At 42.0% G+C, this 17,672-nt stretch overlaps 1 protein-coding gene across 1 annotated transcript; it reads left to right on the forward strand.

The window, feature by feature from the left end:
• Positions 1-12,428: 12,428 nt before the first annotated feature.
• Positions 12,429-16,208, forward strand: LOC143133570 (serine/threonine-protein kinase pim-1-like). Its single transcript, XM_076293323.1, has 6 exons — positions 12,429-12,753; positions 14,235-14,329; positions 14,426-14,476; positions 14,740-15,118; positions 15,773-15,949; positions 16,096-16,208. The coding sequence occupies exons 1-6, from the start codon at positions 12,429-12,431 to the stop codon at positions 16,206-16,208; spliced, it is 1,140 nt and encodes a 379-aa protein (XP_076149438.1).
• Positions 16,209-17,672: the final 1,464 nt, after the last annotated feature.

The following is a 17,672-nucleotide window of genomic DNA, read 5'->3' on the forward strand; positions in this document are numbered from 1 at the left end:
CAACTCTTGTCCAAGCTACCGATGTCAAGATCCTCTGGAAACACACAGAGATTACTTACATGATGACAAGTGGCAATACAAAGTTCAGAGTTGACCTTTTTCAAGCCTTTGACCACTGATTTTTTCCTGTAGTTTTTAAAACTGATGTTGTTAATGAACTGGATGTATCATTTGCATCATTGAAATGCTGTTGTTGTGATCCTGACATTTGAATATTGGAATGAACTATGATATGGTTTATAGCAGCAGTGCGTGTGGGGGTTGGGGGCTAGGGGCTGCTGAAGGACCCACTAGGTTCCTTTTGCCTGGGGCCCCCAAAGTACCTTGAAAGAAATACCTGGGGAAGTTTACTCTGTGACCATGTAGGTATGCATGTTTACTCTCCCACCATGTACGTACCGTCTGCACCTGGAGGTCCAGACTGGACACAGAGGGGCCGAGCATGTGGTACCAGAAGCCCACACAGACATCAGGAGCCTGGTGGAGCACAGGGACAGAGATGCTGGCCAGCCTCGGGGCCTGATCTCCCGACATGGTCACCGCCAGATAAAACCCTTCCAAAGGCCCCAAACAAAACAGGGCATCATGCAGCAGGCTGCATTTCACACAACACATCATACAGCAGGCTGCATTTCACACAACACAACATGCAGGTACAGCAGGCTGCATTTCACACAACACAACACACAGCAGGCTGCATTTCACACAACACAACATGCAGGTACAGCAGGCTTCATTTCACACAACACATCATACAGGTACAGCAGGCTGCATTTCACACAACACAACACACAACAGGCTTCATTTCACACAACACAACACACAGCAGGCTTCATTTCACACAACACAACACACAGCAGGCTTCATTTCACACAATACAACACAACACACAGCAGTCTGCATTTCACACAACACATCATACAGCAGGCTGCATTTCACACAACACAACATAAACTCTTCAATGTTAATTTATTCCTCAGATTCGAACTGCTAGCCTGTAAGAGAATGTCATAATTAAAGCTCTAAAGTGAATGAGGTTTGTTTGCTGGAATCTACCTTTGTTATTTCCAACTGTGTGGTCATATGCTGGCCCCAGCCAGGGCCTATTTGCCTGAAGACCACTCTGACGGAGCCAATCAGAGCCGTCCTCTGTGTCCTGCTCCCATTCACAAAGACCTGATAAGAAGTAACGATAAACCATGTAAACCATAAAGACATGCTTCTTTTACTTATGCAAAAACAGAATCATAAATAAATCACCAGACTGAACAAAATATGAGTCCCTTTTTCATCTAAATCCATCTAGTTACACTGCACAAGGACATCAGATGAGGTAAGTGCACTCTCTTCACCTTCCTCAAAGTTGCAATCCATTGATGAGACAGAAGGGGTGGTGGCTTCAGTTGTAGGTGCAGGTGTTGTTGGAAGCAGCTCAGAACATGTTATATTTGTCCGAAAAAAAATGTCATCCAGGGCAATGCTGCCAGCGTCATAGTCGTTTTTCCCCTCAAACACAATCTGCAGGAAAAAGAACCGTCACGTTAGAGTGAACATGTTTCTATCACCTCAGAGCAACAACACAAACACAATTAGAAAAAAAGAAGCAAAACAACAGACAGGCCACAGTTTTACACACTATTAGGAAATGCATAGTCACTATTCACCCACCTGGAATCGACTGGATGCCATATAATCTATCATGGCGTGATGCCACACATTACCCTGGTCGCCAGTTTTATTCCAAAGAGAGTGCAAGACACCTGAATCATTCATATACACTGTGAGCCTTATTGTATCTGAAGAGAGAGAAACAAAGAAACCACTGATTCCATCTACCTTAAAAAAGCTTTGATTTCGGGCTTTCTGAAATGGATAGCAACAGTTATTGACTGAATATCCATATTGAAGACATGCCTAAGAATATTGCCAAACATATCATTTGTTTTGACTGTATGTAATATCTTACCAGCATAAAACCATGATTGCATGTGAAACCAGAAATCAAGGCAACCATTGGAAGTTGGTTCCATGTGTTCACTCTCTAAATATGCGTGTGTCACTTCTCGATCAGCCAAAGGAAGGACCATGTAGTGTCCTGGAAGTTAACCACACTGTCAGATAATTGCTGAATCATGTTAAAAATAAAACCACCAAAACAAGAAAAGCCAACATATATGAACAAAGGATCACCACACAATATTACTAAATAAGAAACAATATAAAATGATAATAGCTACCATCATCACCACAACCCTCACAGTCCCTAATGGGGCTAAACAATCAGAAAATAAATAATGAGCTATTATTATTATTATTATAATTATTATAATTATTATTATTATTAGTAGTAGTAGTAGTAGTAGTCGTAAAAGTAGTGGTGATAGTAGTATGAAAACAGAGTCAGCATTTACATTATTCATTTGCCGGATGCATTTGTCCAAAGCGACATTTAGGCTATTACTTTAACATGTAAGCATTTTTATATTTAAACTTTTAGGACTATGAAAACAGAGTCAGCACAAAGTCCTACCCAGGGCAGAATTGGTTGTGTGATCAACATCAGGACTGAACTGTCCCACATCCATGGCAGAGGTCCAGTCCCAGTCTTGCCTTGTGACATTATGTGGTCTGTTTAGCCAACCACACAAGTCCCTCTCAAAGTCGCAAAAGCCTAGAAGACACACATACTATGCCATCCCTTGTCAACAATAATAATAATAAAAATATATATTTTGCAATACAACCTTTTTAGACAAATAGCTAATATGAACTTAATTGTTCAGTCTATAGTGCATTACCGGTATACTTTTGTGCAGGTATGCCCTCTCTAACACTACACGCACCTTCCAGTGGGCAAGGTCCATTCAGGATCTCTAGGTCATCAATGGCAATATCACCCGTTAAGCCATCACCCACGACTGCCTCAAAAATAATCTGGTAAAACAGTGAAGAGCAGCAGCAAACTTCATTATTCATTAGTCATTCATAAGTCATTAGCCCATTTGTCATTAGCCCATATGATAATCATGAAGGATTCAGTGTTCATCAATAAGGCAGCAAGGTAATTGTACTTTAAATATATTCAGTTATTAACTATATGCAGCACCCCAACCCTCAGGCAGCTGTTTACAGGGGAGTGAGTGGGACAAAGATCAGCCTCATGGGGTGTTACGGGATTCAATATCTTAATACCTAGAGTAGCTAAAAATATTTCATAACTAGAATTACATGGGAATTGTTGATAGATGATAAGTAGTTGATACAGTAGATATCTATTTCTTGGGCAGAGAATACCCCTTAGTGTCTATGATTATATGGTAATTCCATGAAAGAGTTCATGCCCCTCATGGCATGGTTTGTGGAGCACAACTACTGTGTAATGAAAAGAGACTGTTATCTATGACTATCACTGATAAGTTAAGGTCTTTTAGCACAAAAAGTAAAAAGAAAATTCTCCACAGCTCCACAAGGTAACAGTATGTGGGTGAGGTGGTGATCTGGTGTATAGGTGCTCCGTGTCCATAAATGCTTTTTATTCTTTTATACAGTAACTTGAACTGGTGCACTGAGTTCATGGTAATAAAGTAGAAGTCATATCCGGACTAAAGGGCTATTCACACCAAGAACGATAACGATAACGATAGCTATAAACAAATATTGTTCTCGTTAACATGAATGATGACGTTCACACACAAACTATAATACGTATACATATATAACGATAACAACATGAAGAACGATATCGTTGGGGATCACTTTCAGAGCGATTTTGAGAACGATAAAAAGCTAATAGCCAATCAGAACCCTTCGAATTTTAGCTGTCACATTCATTAACACAAGGAGAGACTTTGTTCACACACACACACACACACACACACACACACACGCGCGTATACATGGCGAAAGCCCCACCTGGTAAGGAGCATCTGGACTGTGCACAGTAGCCCTGCCGTGTCTCCAGAGGTCCCCCTGGTCACCTCTCCTCCCCCACAGAGGATGCAGGCTGGCAGTGCCAGGCTTCTCTGGCTGATGAAGGTAGATGTTGAGTTCTCCCACGTCCTCTCCATCCATGTGGTACCAGAACATCCAGCACTCCCCACTCGCAGGTGTCGCGGCCTTCACATCGGTCTGCATCCGGCCTCGGCTGCCTTTGCCTTGCTTCCAAAGATTTGCACTGAGATAATATCCTGAAAACACACAACATCTTCAATGCAGATGTCAATTAAAGCAACACCAAAGCACTTTTCCTGTCGCACGCACACACGCACGCTATTTGTTTATCCAGCACTGGCTTTGGAAATAATGATGTCTACAGACAAGGTAGAGTACTGTACGTTGCATGATTTTATGAAAGTATGATGTATTGCGACATCAGAAGCAAGTCAAATTTGTAGTTTCTTATGTCTCATTCCATCGAACTACAGAGCTGCTGCCCGATCTGGCAAACTTGCATAGTGCAGTTATAGCCGATAGAGGGTCGCGAAGAGAATGCAGAAGTGCCATTCATCCTATTACGAGTTGATGAACCACTGAAACGATTTTGGAAACAAGGTACAAAAAACTGTTTGGTGTTGCTTTAAGCACAATCCAGGGGGTTGCGAGTTCATAACGGCAATGACACAGAGAGCAAGGTCAAGGTGCAGATTTTAGAGTGCAGTCATGTAGTCTCACCATGAGCGGTTCCCAAGGTGTGATCAATGGCTGGACTGGAGGTGTTAGGGGAAAGGCTCGCCGTGGTTCTGACCCAAGTGAAGTCTGCTGACGAGTCACGTTGCAGGCCACACAGGGAGCCTTGAAAAGTGCACTCTCGCTCTGCTGGACAGGACCCGTCCATACCATTCGACACGTCCACATCATCAATCGCAATGCTGCCATCGGTCCCTCCCAGAGTAGCCTCGAAAATGAACTGACACACAGGTGAAATTCAGTATGTGTGTGCAGACAGGTGGCTTCACACTGGGTAAGGCAAGGTACTCAAAGCAATATACGAGAGTACATAAGGACATGGGAGATTACATCATTTCATTTATGACACAACCTCTGGAAAAGATATCAATGGCCTGGAAACATATTATGAACATGTAATTAAGTATAAGTATAGTATATATACTTTTTTGATCCCGTGAGGGAAATTTGGTCTCTGCATTTAACCCAATCAGTGAATTAGTGAAACACAAACAGCACACAGTGAACACACAGTGAGGTGAAGCACACACTAATCCCGGCGCAGTGAGCTGCCTGCTACAACGGCGGCGCTCGGGGAGCAGTGAAGGGTTAGGTGCCTTGCTCAAGGGCACTTCAGCCGCAACCCTCCGGTTACAAGTGCAGAGTGCTAACCAGTGGGCCACGGCTGCCCAAATGAATGAAACTATTACTTGTAATGGAAGATCACTAGCTGGAAAACTGAGATCTGCAAAGCGCCATTTGTTCCCTTGTGTTCCAGATCTCATCCAGACAACAATTTCCTCTTCACCTGGTTGCTTAGTGATGAACTTCAGAGAACCTGTGATATTAGAGCAGTGTTAATACACATGGGCAGTATGTATTGGGTTAAACACATTCAACCCTATCAGGCAAGTAGAGTGCAACCACTTTCATAATTATTACAGTGATATATGAATTACATCAAGTACAGGTCCAGACATCACATAGAAAAAGAGGGAGTGAGTTTGCATAATATTTAACGAAGAATACACTAGAGTTGCACAATGCTGAGTTTTCTTTTTATAAACATATTAAAGGGTTTCTTTTAAGTCAAAAAGTATCTCTTTCCCTCTTACCTATACTGGGGCCATACATGTGATACCAAAAGCTGACGCACTGAGTCCTTTGAGGGTAGCTTATCAGTCTGGCAGTCATGGAGGGGTTAGTGGTCCTATTAGTCCCAATGTACATATAATAGCCTGAACAATACCAATGTAAATTACACATGAGCACATATTAAAGGAAGATGGCTGAGTCAATAGCAGAATGTGATGACCTCATACCTGAGCCAGTGGTGTGGTCAAACTCTGGGGCAGGGTAAAAGTTTTGAGGACTCTTAGCTTTTCTCCACATGACGCTAGCAAAGTGGTCAGGGTACCAGGCACAAGTGTCCTTTTCAAAGTCACAGGTGAGCGAATCGTACCCAGGAGGAACATCCCCCTCATTGCAGCTATGAAAGACGATGTCATCCAACATAACATCCTGCTCCCCAATGAATGATGGATTTACAGAAAACGCCAACTGTAATTTAATGAGACACAAAGATACAACAAATCAAAATGAGCTAATACGCAAACAGTGTGTGTGTGCTTTTTATAACCAGTAATATTCCAAATAAACAAGTCTCTTGACCAAAGAACATCATTGTCAGACAGCTGTCATCCATACCTTAGTTACCGCAGGTCGATTCCCAATGAATACAGTGGCATTCTCCCAGCCTTTAGTTGCTCCCTTCCTTATGCTCCAGAGATTGAATACTGAAGTATTTGTAAAAGCACTCAGATAAAGGTCTGAACTAACTCCAATATCATCATGAAGATGGTACCAGAAACTTGGGGGAGGACAGAAAACAAGAGGTCGTTCAGCAGTTAGTGCACAGTCCCACTAACAGTCTTTTGCCAGTGGTTAAAGTTTATCTATAATCATGTACAGTAGTAATTAGTTCACCTACCTTATTTGGCAAGCAAGAGCATTAGACTTAAAGAAAGATCTTTCCAGCACAGCCACTGAATAGAAGCTGGAAGTATTTCCTTCTACATGCATGACTTTTCCTGTGAGGTTTACATACACAAAGGATGTTCACTTGCCTCGCACTTCATCTGATTCTAAGCAGCAATTAGCATTAGTGAAATGGCATGTAGCAGATACCGTATGGCTGTCCAGTGGTGTGGTCAAAGCCTGGTATGGAACTGATGTTAGCCCTCTCCAGTCTCCATTTAAATTCATCCTTACTGGTATCATTCCACCCACAGGCGTTTTGCTCAAAGTCACATGACCCTGTTTTAGGCAGTAAGTAGAAATACTATAGCAAATGCATAAGGAGCAATTCAAGAGACTTGTTTATTCAGAATATGACTGATTATAAAAAAACATCATGATAAATGACAAAACAAAGTATGATTCAAATTTGTGGATTATCAACATACTGAATTGAATATTGTGCATTGCAATCTGTAAATGATCAAACATCAATACATTGGCATATAGATTGATTAGCAAACGCTTTCCGGCAAACCGTGTATAATGTCAGAAAGTCAAATGGCATATGAATAAATACAAAATTAAGACACAGAGATGTCATAAAGGTACCAAAGTCATCTGATCCAGAAGAGTCACCACTGATGCCTTCATTCATCATGTTCTGTGCCTTTCCATTAGAACCAGAGGACACAGCTTGGACCGCTGTAAAAAGAAAGAAAGAAAATAATACAATTAATCAGGGCTATGGGCCTACACCAGCTGTCCTATTCAATGCACAAATATCTTATTTTAAAAATTAAAGTCAATTATTATTTCAGTTAATGGTATATTTAAGAGACTGCTAGTCTATTAGTCCACATGGACCCACATAGGATCCACATGAATATCAAGATTGTATTGTACATCTTGTGATTGTACACTAAACACACAAACAATGAGTGGTACGGTAGAGTTAGCAACTCCCTTACCTAGCAGAAGAATAAAGAATCCTCTCATTTTGAAGAAAACATAGACCTGGAAAAATACTTTATGAAGACAGTGACATGAATATCCACATGTGTCTTCACCCATAAGACACCTTGTTTGACTGTGCAAGCCCCTGTGGCAAAATCCACACTTTATCTCACCCAGTTCTTATCAGAAGTATGCAAGTCCACAGTGTACACCTGTAAATCTAACTCCTTCCTGTGGATTTGTTTATGGCCATGATCGCCCTGGTAAAAGGCCTTGATGATTGACTCATGTTCTGCAGCTCATATTGAACCCAACTGCTCCTTGCTCCCTGTTGCACACGTTTGACATGTTTCAGATAGTGTTTCAGGTAGTATGCTGCCGTGCTCAAAATCAGGATGGGAAGTACTATTTGTTTTTATACAACACACAGCAGTGTTGTTTAAGTTTCAGGACAGCTTTATGACGTATAGCCTGTGAAAAACAATGTTAGTTACTTATCCACTGCCACCACTACCAAACATCCTAGCTGTGTCTGGCACAACAATAAATGGGTGGGTGGAGGTTGTCAGAGCATTCTGACATAGCCTATGTGAAAATTTAAATGATGGCCTAATGATGCCATCAGTTCATATATTTTTTCTAGAACTTGACTTAATTATGTCATCCTGAATAACAAGCATAATAGTCTGCTGGACACAAAAATAGAAAGGTTTGGTAAGACAACACTGAATACTGCTTGACTCCTTACTCAGTTTAGACCCCCACATTAAATCCCTCACTAAAACTGCATTCGTTCACCTCCGGAACATTGCCCGCCTTCGCCCCTTCCTTTCTACCACTGATGCACAGACCCTGGTTCACTCCTTCATTACATCCCGCCTAGACTACTGCAACTCCCTATTCGTTGGCCTCCCCACTAAATCACTTCAAAGACTACAATATATTCAGAACTTTGCAGCCAGACTACTCACTCATACCAAGAGATCTGCACACATCACCCCTATTCTTTCTCAGCTTCACTAGTTACCGGTTCTGTCCCGAATCAAATTCAAAATTCTACTACTCACTTTCAAAGCCCTCCATGACCTTGTTCCTCCTTACCTCTGTGACCTTCTGATCTCTTACTGTACGCTCCTTCCCGCTCCCTCAGATCAGATCCTCTAACCAAAATCTCCTCTCTGTCCCCCGCACCAGACTCTCGACCCTAGGTGGCATGTCTTTCAGCGCCATGGCCCATAAGCTCTGGAATTCCCTCCCTCAATCCCTCCATGACTGTCCCTCCTTTCCTTTCATGACCTTTCTGTTTCAGGAACACTTTTCCTCTTTCGCCACCGCTTAGACTCATCGCATTTTTTTTTTTTTGACTGTCTGTTTGTTTTTGTGTTGTCTTGCTTTGTTTGTGTTGGCTTTGTAAAGTGACCTTGAGTCTGAGAAAACAGTTTAAACAGTTTATTGCACATCAGTATTCATGCATTATCCAACTAGATTGGAGCTATCAAAATGCTGGGGTCCCGCTGCCCATTGCATAATGAAATAAGTGAAACCATGTCCAGTTCAGATTTATGCTGACATCTGCAGTTCCATGCAACGTGATCTTCTGTAGCTTAAAAAGTAAATGACCAATAAACAAAACAGCACATGAACATCTAATCTGCTGTAACTGACATTATCGGCTTTCTGCATTTGTGTAGTTTGGGTATGTATGTCAGTATTATAACTTAGCTCCTTTATTCTATGAGCTGTTTATTTTTCTTTCATAACAAGTGCGAAAACGATGGAGACCATACAATATAATTGATTTGGCTGTGCTTCTAAAGGTTACTGGTACTAGACTGACACACAACTTTGAGTAGCCTATGTGCCATAGTCTGGCATTGGCGCACTACTAAAAGGGTTCGCAAACTGGAGAAAAAAAAATACCCATATTCTGTCTTACAAGGAAAGCCTTTTTAGCAGCCATCAAGTTTTAGCAGCACTTGGATTTGATGCGCTGATCATATTGGCTACTCTGCTCAGGCATTTGCTACACAGGACACAGCATGGAGGGGACACAGTATACAGATGGAAAGCAAAAGTGATAATCATTGGGGCCCTCCTGATAAAAGCCTAGAAATCTAGACGCACCCTAGCGGCAGCAAATGGCTCGTCAGGCAACCCTCCCGAGTCCGCTTAATAGACCTCTCCAGAATAAGTCCCGCCTCCGTAACTTCCGTATCCATCCAACTTCCGGGCGTGGATTGTCTATGGGGAATAACATGGCGTTTCGAAATATCATACCGGTAAAACATCTGTAGGTAGCGAAGTTGAAAAAGCTGGTGGGCAGATTGACCTACACACTTCTGCCATATAGTTTCCACTGGATTTTTTGATTGTCGGTGCCGTTTAAGTAGTACACTATAGACTATACTACTCAAACGGCACCGAAAATCAAAAAATCCAGTGGAAACTAGATGGCAGAAGTGTGTAGGCCAATCTGCCCAGCAGCTTTTTCTACTTTGTCACCTACAGAGTTTGACAGGTACGATCTTTCAAAACGCCATGTTATTTCCCATAGACAATCCACGCCCGGAAGTTGGATGGATACGGAAGTTAGGAGGCGGGATATATTCTGGAGAGGTCTATAGTGTCTCCGCCGTTAATGACTCCTTTCCCACCAAGTTCAACAAGTGACACTAAGTGCCCTATCATGACATTCTAAAGTGCATCGTCACTCGTCAAAAGTCTATTCAAATTTAGTAGGATGTCCAGTTCACATTGGGAGGGTTTTCGTCCTCAAAAGTGGAGCGCATGGCGTAACAAGGTGTTGCTAGGTCTTTTAATCAGTCATATGGGTGTGTTTGGGGCGTAACATCATTTTAAACCAATGAGAATGACATCTGTCATTCCCTTTAACGGCGCAACGCGTGATATGTCAAATAAATGCATCGGTATTTTGGCATTTGGCAACGGGGCATTTGAAGGAATGGAATAGTCATTCTTAAACCATGCTTTACTAAAACCTAGCATAGCCTTCACGCATTTGCACTCGTCTATTATTTGAACTCATTGGCAAAGTGAAACTAACTTCACTAAGGAGTCAGTCAACGACAAGACAGTTATATGCAGTTACTTTCACTATTGACTGACAATGGGTTACCATCGAAAACATAGGCTGGAAAAAGCAACACTTACCCTAATGTTGCTCAAATGACTGAATAAAACAACATTTATCCTGCAGAGGAGTTGCTTATATCTCGTGACAGTGCGTCTTCAGCTGTGCTCCATACGTGTCTCTCGCCTCTCCCCTAATCACTTTTAACCGTCATTACCAATTATCAAATGATGGTGAATAACTACTCATCATGAGATGTACAGTATTTCTAATATCTTTATTCTAATTATGTTTCCCATTGTAATCGTGCAATTTAATGCTTTGCATGGACGTGTGCTGGTGAGCGTTCATGAATGATAGAAGGATGGTGCGTGCACCTGCCAATATGACTGTTGACATGCGCTCTTAAAATAGCATATGAACAACTTGCCATTGACTTCTGACCAGGTTTAGGTGGTGTATGATAGCGATTTTTAGACAATGCGCGAGTCCCCTCCCTAGGTTGTTAATTGCCACACCCCTGGGCGCAATGCTTAAAAAATAAACGTGCAAAATACCGAATTCAACTTTCCGCGGGTGAATAACGAATATTACGCCATGCGCTGGTGACCCAAAATACAGCCCTAAGTCTGACTTTCAATTAGTTTTAGAATTAATAATTGAGTCCCAACATGCATTTCCCCTTGCTGGTAAAATAGTTTCACGTTAAGTACCGTTGCAGTAGTTGACATTATCAACCTGAGGAAGAAGTGACTATTGTTTACAATACTGCTGCATAGAATAGCGTTTGGTTGTTAGCGAATGAAATATTTGTGTATTGACGGAGGCTAGCCTATATCTTCCTAAACTCCAACCTGCATCGAGGTGCTTTTGTGATAGCCACCGTCACTGCACAGTTAGAGATAGATCACGTCAGCATAAACCAGCACATAGCTGTAAATTTGCTTTTCATGAGTCTACCAGTGAGCATGTTGGACTTTGTCTCGACTTAGCGAGAAGCTGCGCTCTAGCATGCAAGGAGCCCCAAATAAGCATAACAAACAGAAATGCAGCCATTCAAAAGAATGCTGACGCAAGACAATTGTTACATGAGATTGCATTGTGACAAATACTGTTCGGAACTATATTTCGAAAGCAGTTAAATAAAACTACAGTGGCTGGTTTGAAGTCAATGACTCATCAGGACGTCTTTTAGTCTACATCACTTTGGTATGTAGACCTGGCTTTAGGTAGTAAATAACATATAAATAACAAATAACAAACTAATTCTGATACGCTCGGAAAATATAGGATAGACTACATGATAATCCCAACCAAAATGATATAATAATAATAATAATAATAATAATAATAATAATAATTTACAATTATTATACAGACAAATCAGCAGCCTATAGTTTTTTGATTGCATCTGTCATAGGCCTACAACAGGGTGCATTGACACAAGGACGGGCAACCATCGCCTAAAACATCAGTGTGATCAAAAAATGCCCCTACATTGATGTGAAACACCACAAAACCTGGTAGGTAGCCTATAAAGTGTCGTTCAAACAGAGATAGACATCACAGCGGAGAGCAGGCAGATATGAAGCGAGGAAAACAGCCATGCACTGTCAGGAAGGTGAGACCCCGCAGAAAAGAAAGCAATGGATTGAAATGGGAGCGAAAGAAAGGAGGACCCAAGCAGGACAGCTTGAAGATGAAGAAGAAGAGGTTGCACAGCAAGTCTGCACACAGCCCCCAGCCTGCTGATGCAGTCAAAGAAGCAGCGGTAGAGAAGGATAGAGAGATCTGCGGGGAGGGAGAGATGGATAGCATAAAGATGGGAGGCAACGGTGTGGAGAGTGGCAGGGTGAAAAGAGATGCGGTGATACAGGTGAAGAGGCCGCTGAGGAGGAAACCCAAAATCTTCTTCCTCAGAACCGCCGTGTGTCGGAGGACCATGCTGTCATATACCAGAACCGCCTCAGAATCCGAGGTCCCACCAGCACCAGCTACCCCCAGCCAGGGGCCAAATCAAACAGGTGAGACCTACTGTATACTGTTCACTGATTCTGAGCAGGGACAGGGGTGATCTATCCTCTAGGTAATTTCCTTATAGAGTAAGCTTTACTTGAATTATCTGCCCACTCAGAATACAACCTCAGTGGTAAATGAATAGTGAAAAAGAGTATGCTGCCTTCCTCTCTATATTTAAAGTTTTTTGTTGACAAATAAACACACACAGGGCCGGTTCTCCCTATACGCACACTACGCAAGTTGTGTAGTGCCCCACAAGTTAATGAAGGTCCCCTCCCCTGTCTCCCCTTGAGTCAAGCTAGCGACAGTTATATGACAGTGTCCCATACATTAAGAAGATGATCATGAAACCAAATTACCCTTCAGGGCATGAGAAAACTGAAGAAGGAACTTCATAAGAATGAATAACGGGAACAGCAGTTGGGTGAACTTGTGTTTGTTCCTTGGTTTCATGTCAACAAATAATCCGAGTAGCCTATAGTAACGTTACATTTAATTCCCCCCCCCCCCCTAGTGCAGTGTACAATAAACTACTTGAACTTGAACTTGAACTAAGTTGATCTGTTTATTTGCATTTCTCCAGCGTGTGTTGCTGGACTAGCCTAACAGAACAGTGAATCCCCTGATCTGTCTGCGGCTTTCTTGCCAGCCTTTCCCAGTCAGAATAGGCCTACTTTGCAAAAGTTGTGAAATATAACCGCATATTCCGTTTTTTTTTAATGCTGGTGACTGGCTACATTTTTGAAAAAATAATCGCATCTTTAAATGTGTTTAAATACTTTAAATGTGCTTGAGATGAAACTAGCAGTTTTTCAGCAGAAACATGCAAGGCCTTTAATCTAATCTAATCGGTACTTCAAGTGTCAAACTGCAGTTTTCTGAGTATCAAAACCACAGTTTTGGAGGAAATGTTTGCAGTTCTTATGCAGGAAATGCAGTATTTTGGACATGATAATACTACTATAGCCTACTGCAGTAGCCTATAACTGCAATTTACTTCAACTATACTGTAACTGCAGTTCATTTTTGTAAGGGGATATGTACAGCAAGCATCAAAAGCAGACCCTAAAATTGGCTGTGAAGGTGATTTACACACAATTATTTTCTTTATGCTAGTCCTTTATGGGGCAAGACACTATATTTGGTAACTTCAATAGACAAGACATTCAAAATGGGGAAGGGATTGTATTGAGAGCACTGAGGTGTCAGGCACGTCTGTAAAAAAAAACATAGTTACAATTTGGCCCACAGAGTTCAGGTAAGCGGGTCCCTAGCAAGATTTTGCTTAGGGGCCCATGGAGGTCTGAAACGGCACTGAACACTATCATGTGTGAAAGAGGGAGACTGACCAGAGTGCTTTATTCATCCTAGTAAATCAATTTTAAGTTCATACATTGTAGTGAATCAATTTTATTACGGAGAAATGATTATGCTGCCACAGGCAAGAGGGTTTTCTGACAGGGAACTTCACTTCTGTGAGTTGCAGATGACTTCTCGAAGGTCTACATCACTGGTGATATTCTAGGGAAGGGCGGATGTGGGTCAGTCTACTCTGGACTGAGGAAGTCAGATGGAACTCAGGCAAGTGTGCAGCCAGTGACTCACAGTAATCAACTCATGAGTGATGGAACAGGAATTCATTTTATTAACTGGTATACATTGGGTTCGTCTTTGCAGGTTGCTATCAAATATGTGAAAAAATATAGATGTGAGCCTTATTTAAAACTGGTAAGTGGCCACTGTCTGGGCTGCTTGGAGGTAAACGGCATTTTGCACAGTGTATAATGCATATCATCCACCTGAAGTGAATGTGTTGTATGTTAAATAATGCTGTACATGTTATATACTGTATCTTATATGTTATAAGTTGTAGACAAAACTTGCTGTAAGTTCCCTTGGAGATACAAAACCTTGAACTTTGAGGCTGTAGCAACCTGCATGATGACTGCATCCCTGCATGTAATCATATCCCCTATGTTGCATCCTGTCAGCCTGCTGAGAAACAAGCCTTACCTCTGGAGGTGGCACTGATGCACCTGGTCAGCCAGCCTCCCAGCAGCCCCTATGTCCTCCAGCTGCTGGACTGGTTCGAGGAGCCAGAGAACTTCATCCTGGTCTTGGAGCGGCCCTACCCTTGCATGGACCTGTTCGACTTCATAGACGAGTTGGGGGGCCGACTGGACGAGTGCCTGGCGCGTGTGGTCATGCTGCAGGTGGCGCATGCAGTGTTGCACTGCTGCGAGCGAGGTGTCCTGCATCGAGACATAAAGCTGGAGAATCTGCTGGTGCAGACGGACAGTCTCCGTGTCAAGCTGATTGACTTTGGCTGTGGAGACCTGCTGAGAGATACCATGTACCGGGACTTTGCTGGTCAGAGTTTGAGGAAGAGGATGCTCTTAACGCTAATAACCAACCTGTGGTTAAGATAATAAGTTGACATACTTAAAGGTGCAGTTAGCGATTGCGCAGGAAGTCGCATTTGTTTGTGTTTATATTATTTTTATTTATATGTAAATGTATTAGCAGACGCTTTTGTCCAAAACAAAGCACATATTTTAACCAACGACCAAACAAAACATGCCAAAGGTTGCTCACTCTTCCTTTCATTATTCCCAGAGATACTCCACGCAGGGTTTTGTTTCGGGACAGGCTGCCCCCACTTTGTTGGTTTCCAGTTTTCGGAGCCTAAGCTGCCTCTAGAGACCGGGTTTTTTTTTTATCAGTGTACAGGAATATAGCGGTCGTGAGGAGATAATTGCTGAATGTGACAAAAAATGTTATAGGCTTCAAATTGCGTATGATCACTGACAGCACCTTTAATTGCCTCCTGCTTCATCCCTTAGGAGAGAAAGACTAGTTAACCTTTCTGTGTGAGCAGACCTCATTAAAGCACTAATATTAAAAAAATTAAGCACTAAGATGCAGTAAAGGAAAACTGAACTAGAATGAACTTGAATAGTTGTGTGGAGCAGGCATACATTAGCAATGACTTGGGTGAATGACAGGTCTTATTCTGTATGTCAGGCACTGATGAGTACTGTCCCCCCGAGTGGCTCCTGGATGGCAGGTACAGTGGCAGACCTGCCACCATCTGGTCTCTTGGCATCCTGCTCTTCAGCATGGTCTGTGGAGACTTGCCCTTTAACAAACGGTCAGAGATAATTGCTGGTCAGCTAAAATTCAAAAAAGGACTTTCTGAAGGTGATTATCATTATTATTATAGTATTATTATTAATACTACTAGTAGTAGTAGTAGTAGTAGTAGTAGTAGGAGTGGTGGTGGTGATATTAACCCTGATGACTATGATGAAGTAGAGGTCAAGAAAAAGTTTTGCTTTGTTTTTTAGAATGTAAACATCTAATTGGGTGGTGCCTCCACCCAGACCCCGTGAGGAGACCAGTTCTGCAGCAGGTTCTTCTGCATGAGTGGATGACAGGATGGCAGACACCTTTACAATAACTCCAACTAGATGAATGCCCAGAAACACCAGGCATGAGATACAGTAGTCAGTGCACAGAAGTTTTACAGAAGGCACTTTTCCATGTAATGCTACAGGACAATATAATAAAATAAAGTTGGAAAGACAAAAACACCATAAAAACTGATGTGAAATTTTAAATGTACTTTTTTTTTTATTTCCTTAAAATTCTATTTGAATAGCTATGATATACAGACAACCAGCATTAAGAGAAAATACCAGGCAGGACATCAGTATTTCTCAGAATGCAGACAGTAACCTAGTGGAGATAGTGGGAGTGGGAAGCATTGAAAAAACAAATCAGAAGACAGAAGCTTTGATTCAGAAGAGAAACTGACTGAGCTACTTCAAAGAGACTAAACCCAGGGATGACCGGAGCACTCATAGAACTTTTTAACTTGTTTTATTGTGGTGCACACTGACTGACGTTTCGACGCACTGCGTCTTCCTCAGAGTCAGAGTTATTTTTTGTAACAACCTTATTGCCCTATGGGCCCAAATCATGAAAACATAAGAAATACTTAATTTCAAGCTGAATATCAAATGCATCAATAGGCCTAAAAGTCAAACAGGGAATTTTACTTTATTTTTGGGCATAAAATGACAGTAACAGAACCGCCGTGTGTCGAAGGACCCTGCTGTCATATACCAGAACCGCCTCAGAATCCAAGGTCCCACCAGCACCAGCTACCCCCAGCCAGGGGCCAAATCAAACAGGTGAGACCTACTGTATACTGTTCACTGATTCTGAGCAGGGACAGGGGTGATCTATCTTCTAGGTCATTTCCTTATAGAGTAAGCTTTACTTGAATTATCTGCAGTGCACACTCAGAATACAACTTCAGTGGTAAATGAATAGTGAAAAAGAGTGTGCTGCCTCTCTCTCTATTTAAAAGTTTTTTGTTGACAAATAAGCAACACTATAATGTGTGAAAGAGAGCTTTATTCATCCTAAATCAATTTTAGGGCCCTATCGTGACAGTCTAAAGCGCATCGTCACTAGTCAAAAGCTTATTCAAATTTAGTAGGATGTCCAGTCCACATTGGGAGTGTTTTCGTTATCAAACGTAGAGCGCATGGTGCAACAAGGTGTTCCTAGGTAATCAGTCATGGGTGTGTTTGGGGCGTAACATCATTTAAACCGATGAGAATGACATCTGTCATTCCCTTTAACGGCGGAAAGCGTGCAATTTCTAATGTTTTGCATGGATGTGCGCTGGTGCACGTTCATGGATGATAGAAGGATGGTGCGTTGTGCACCCGCCAATATGACTGTTGACAATGCGCTCTTAAAATAACATAAACAACTCGCCAAAGACCCGGTTTCTCTTGGTCAGTGGCGTAATGCGTTTTAGGTGGTGTACAATAGCGATTTTTAGACAATGCGCCAGGCCACTCCCTAGGTTGTTAATTGCCACACCTCTGGGCACGTTGTTTAAAAAATA

The sequence above is a fragment of the Alosa pseudoharengus genome, unplaced genomic scaffold (assembly GCF_046254945.1).
Source record: "Alosa pseudoharengus isolate Yale_2024_CS ecotype anadromous, Long Island Sound unplaced genomic scaffold, YU_APseudo_1.1 YU_APseudo_1.1_scf_2, whole genome shotgun sequence".
Lineage (NCBI taxonomy): Eukaryota > Metazoa > Chordata > Actinopteri > Clupeiformes > Clupeidae > Alosa > Alosa pseudoharengus.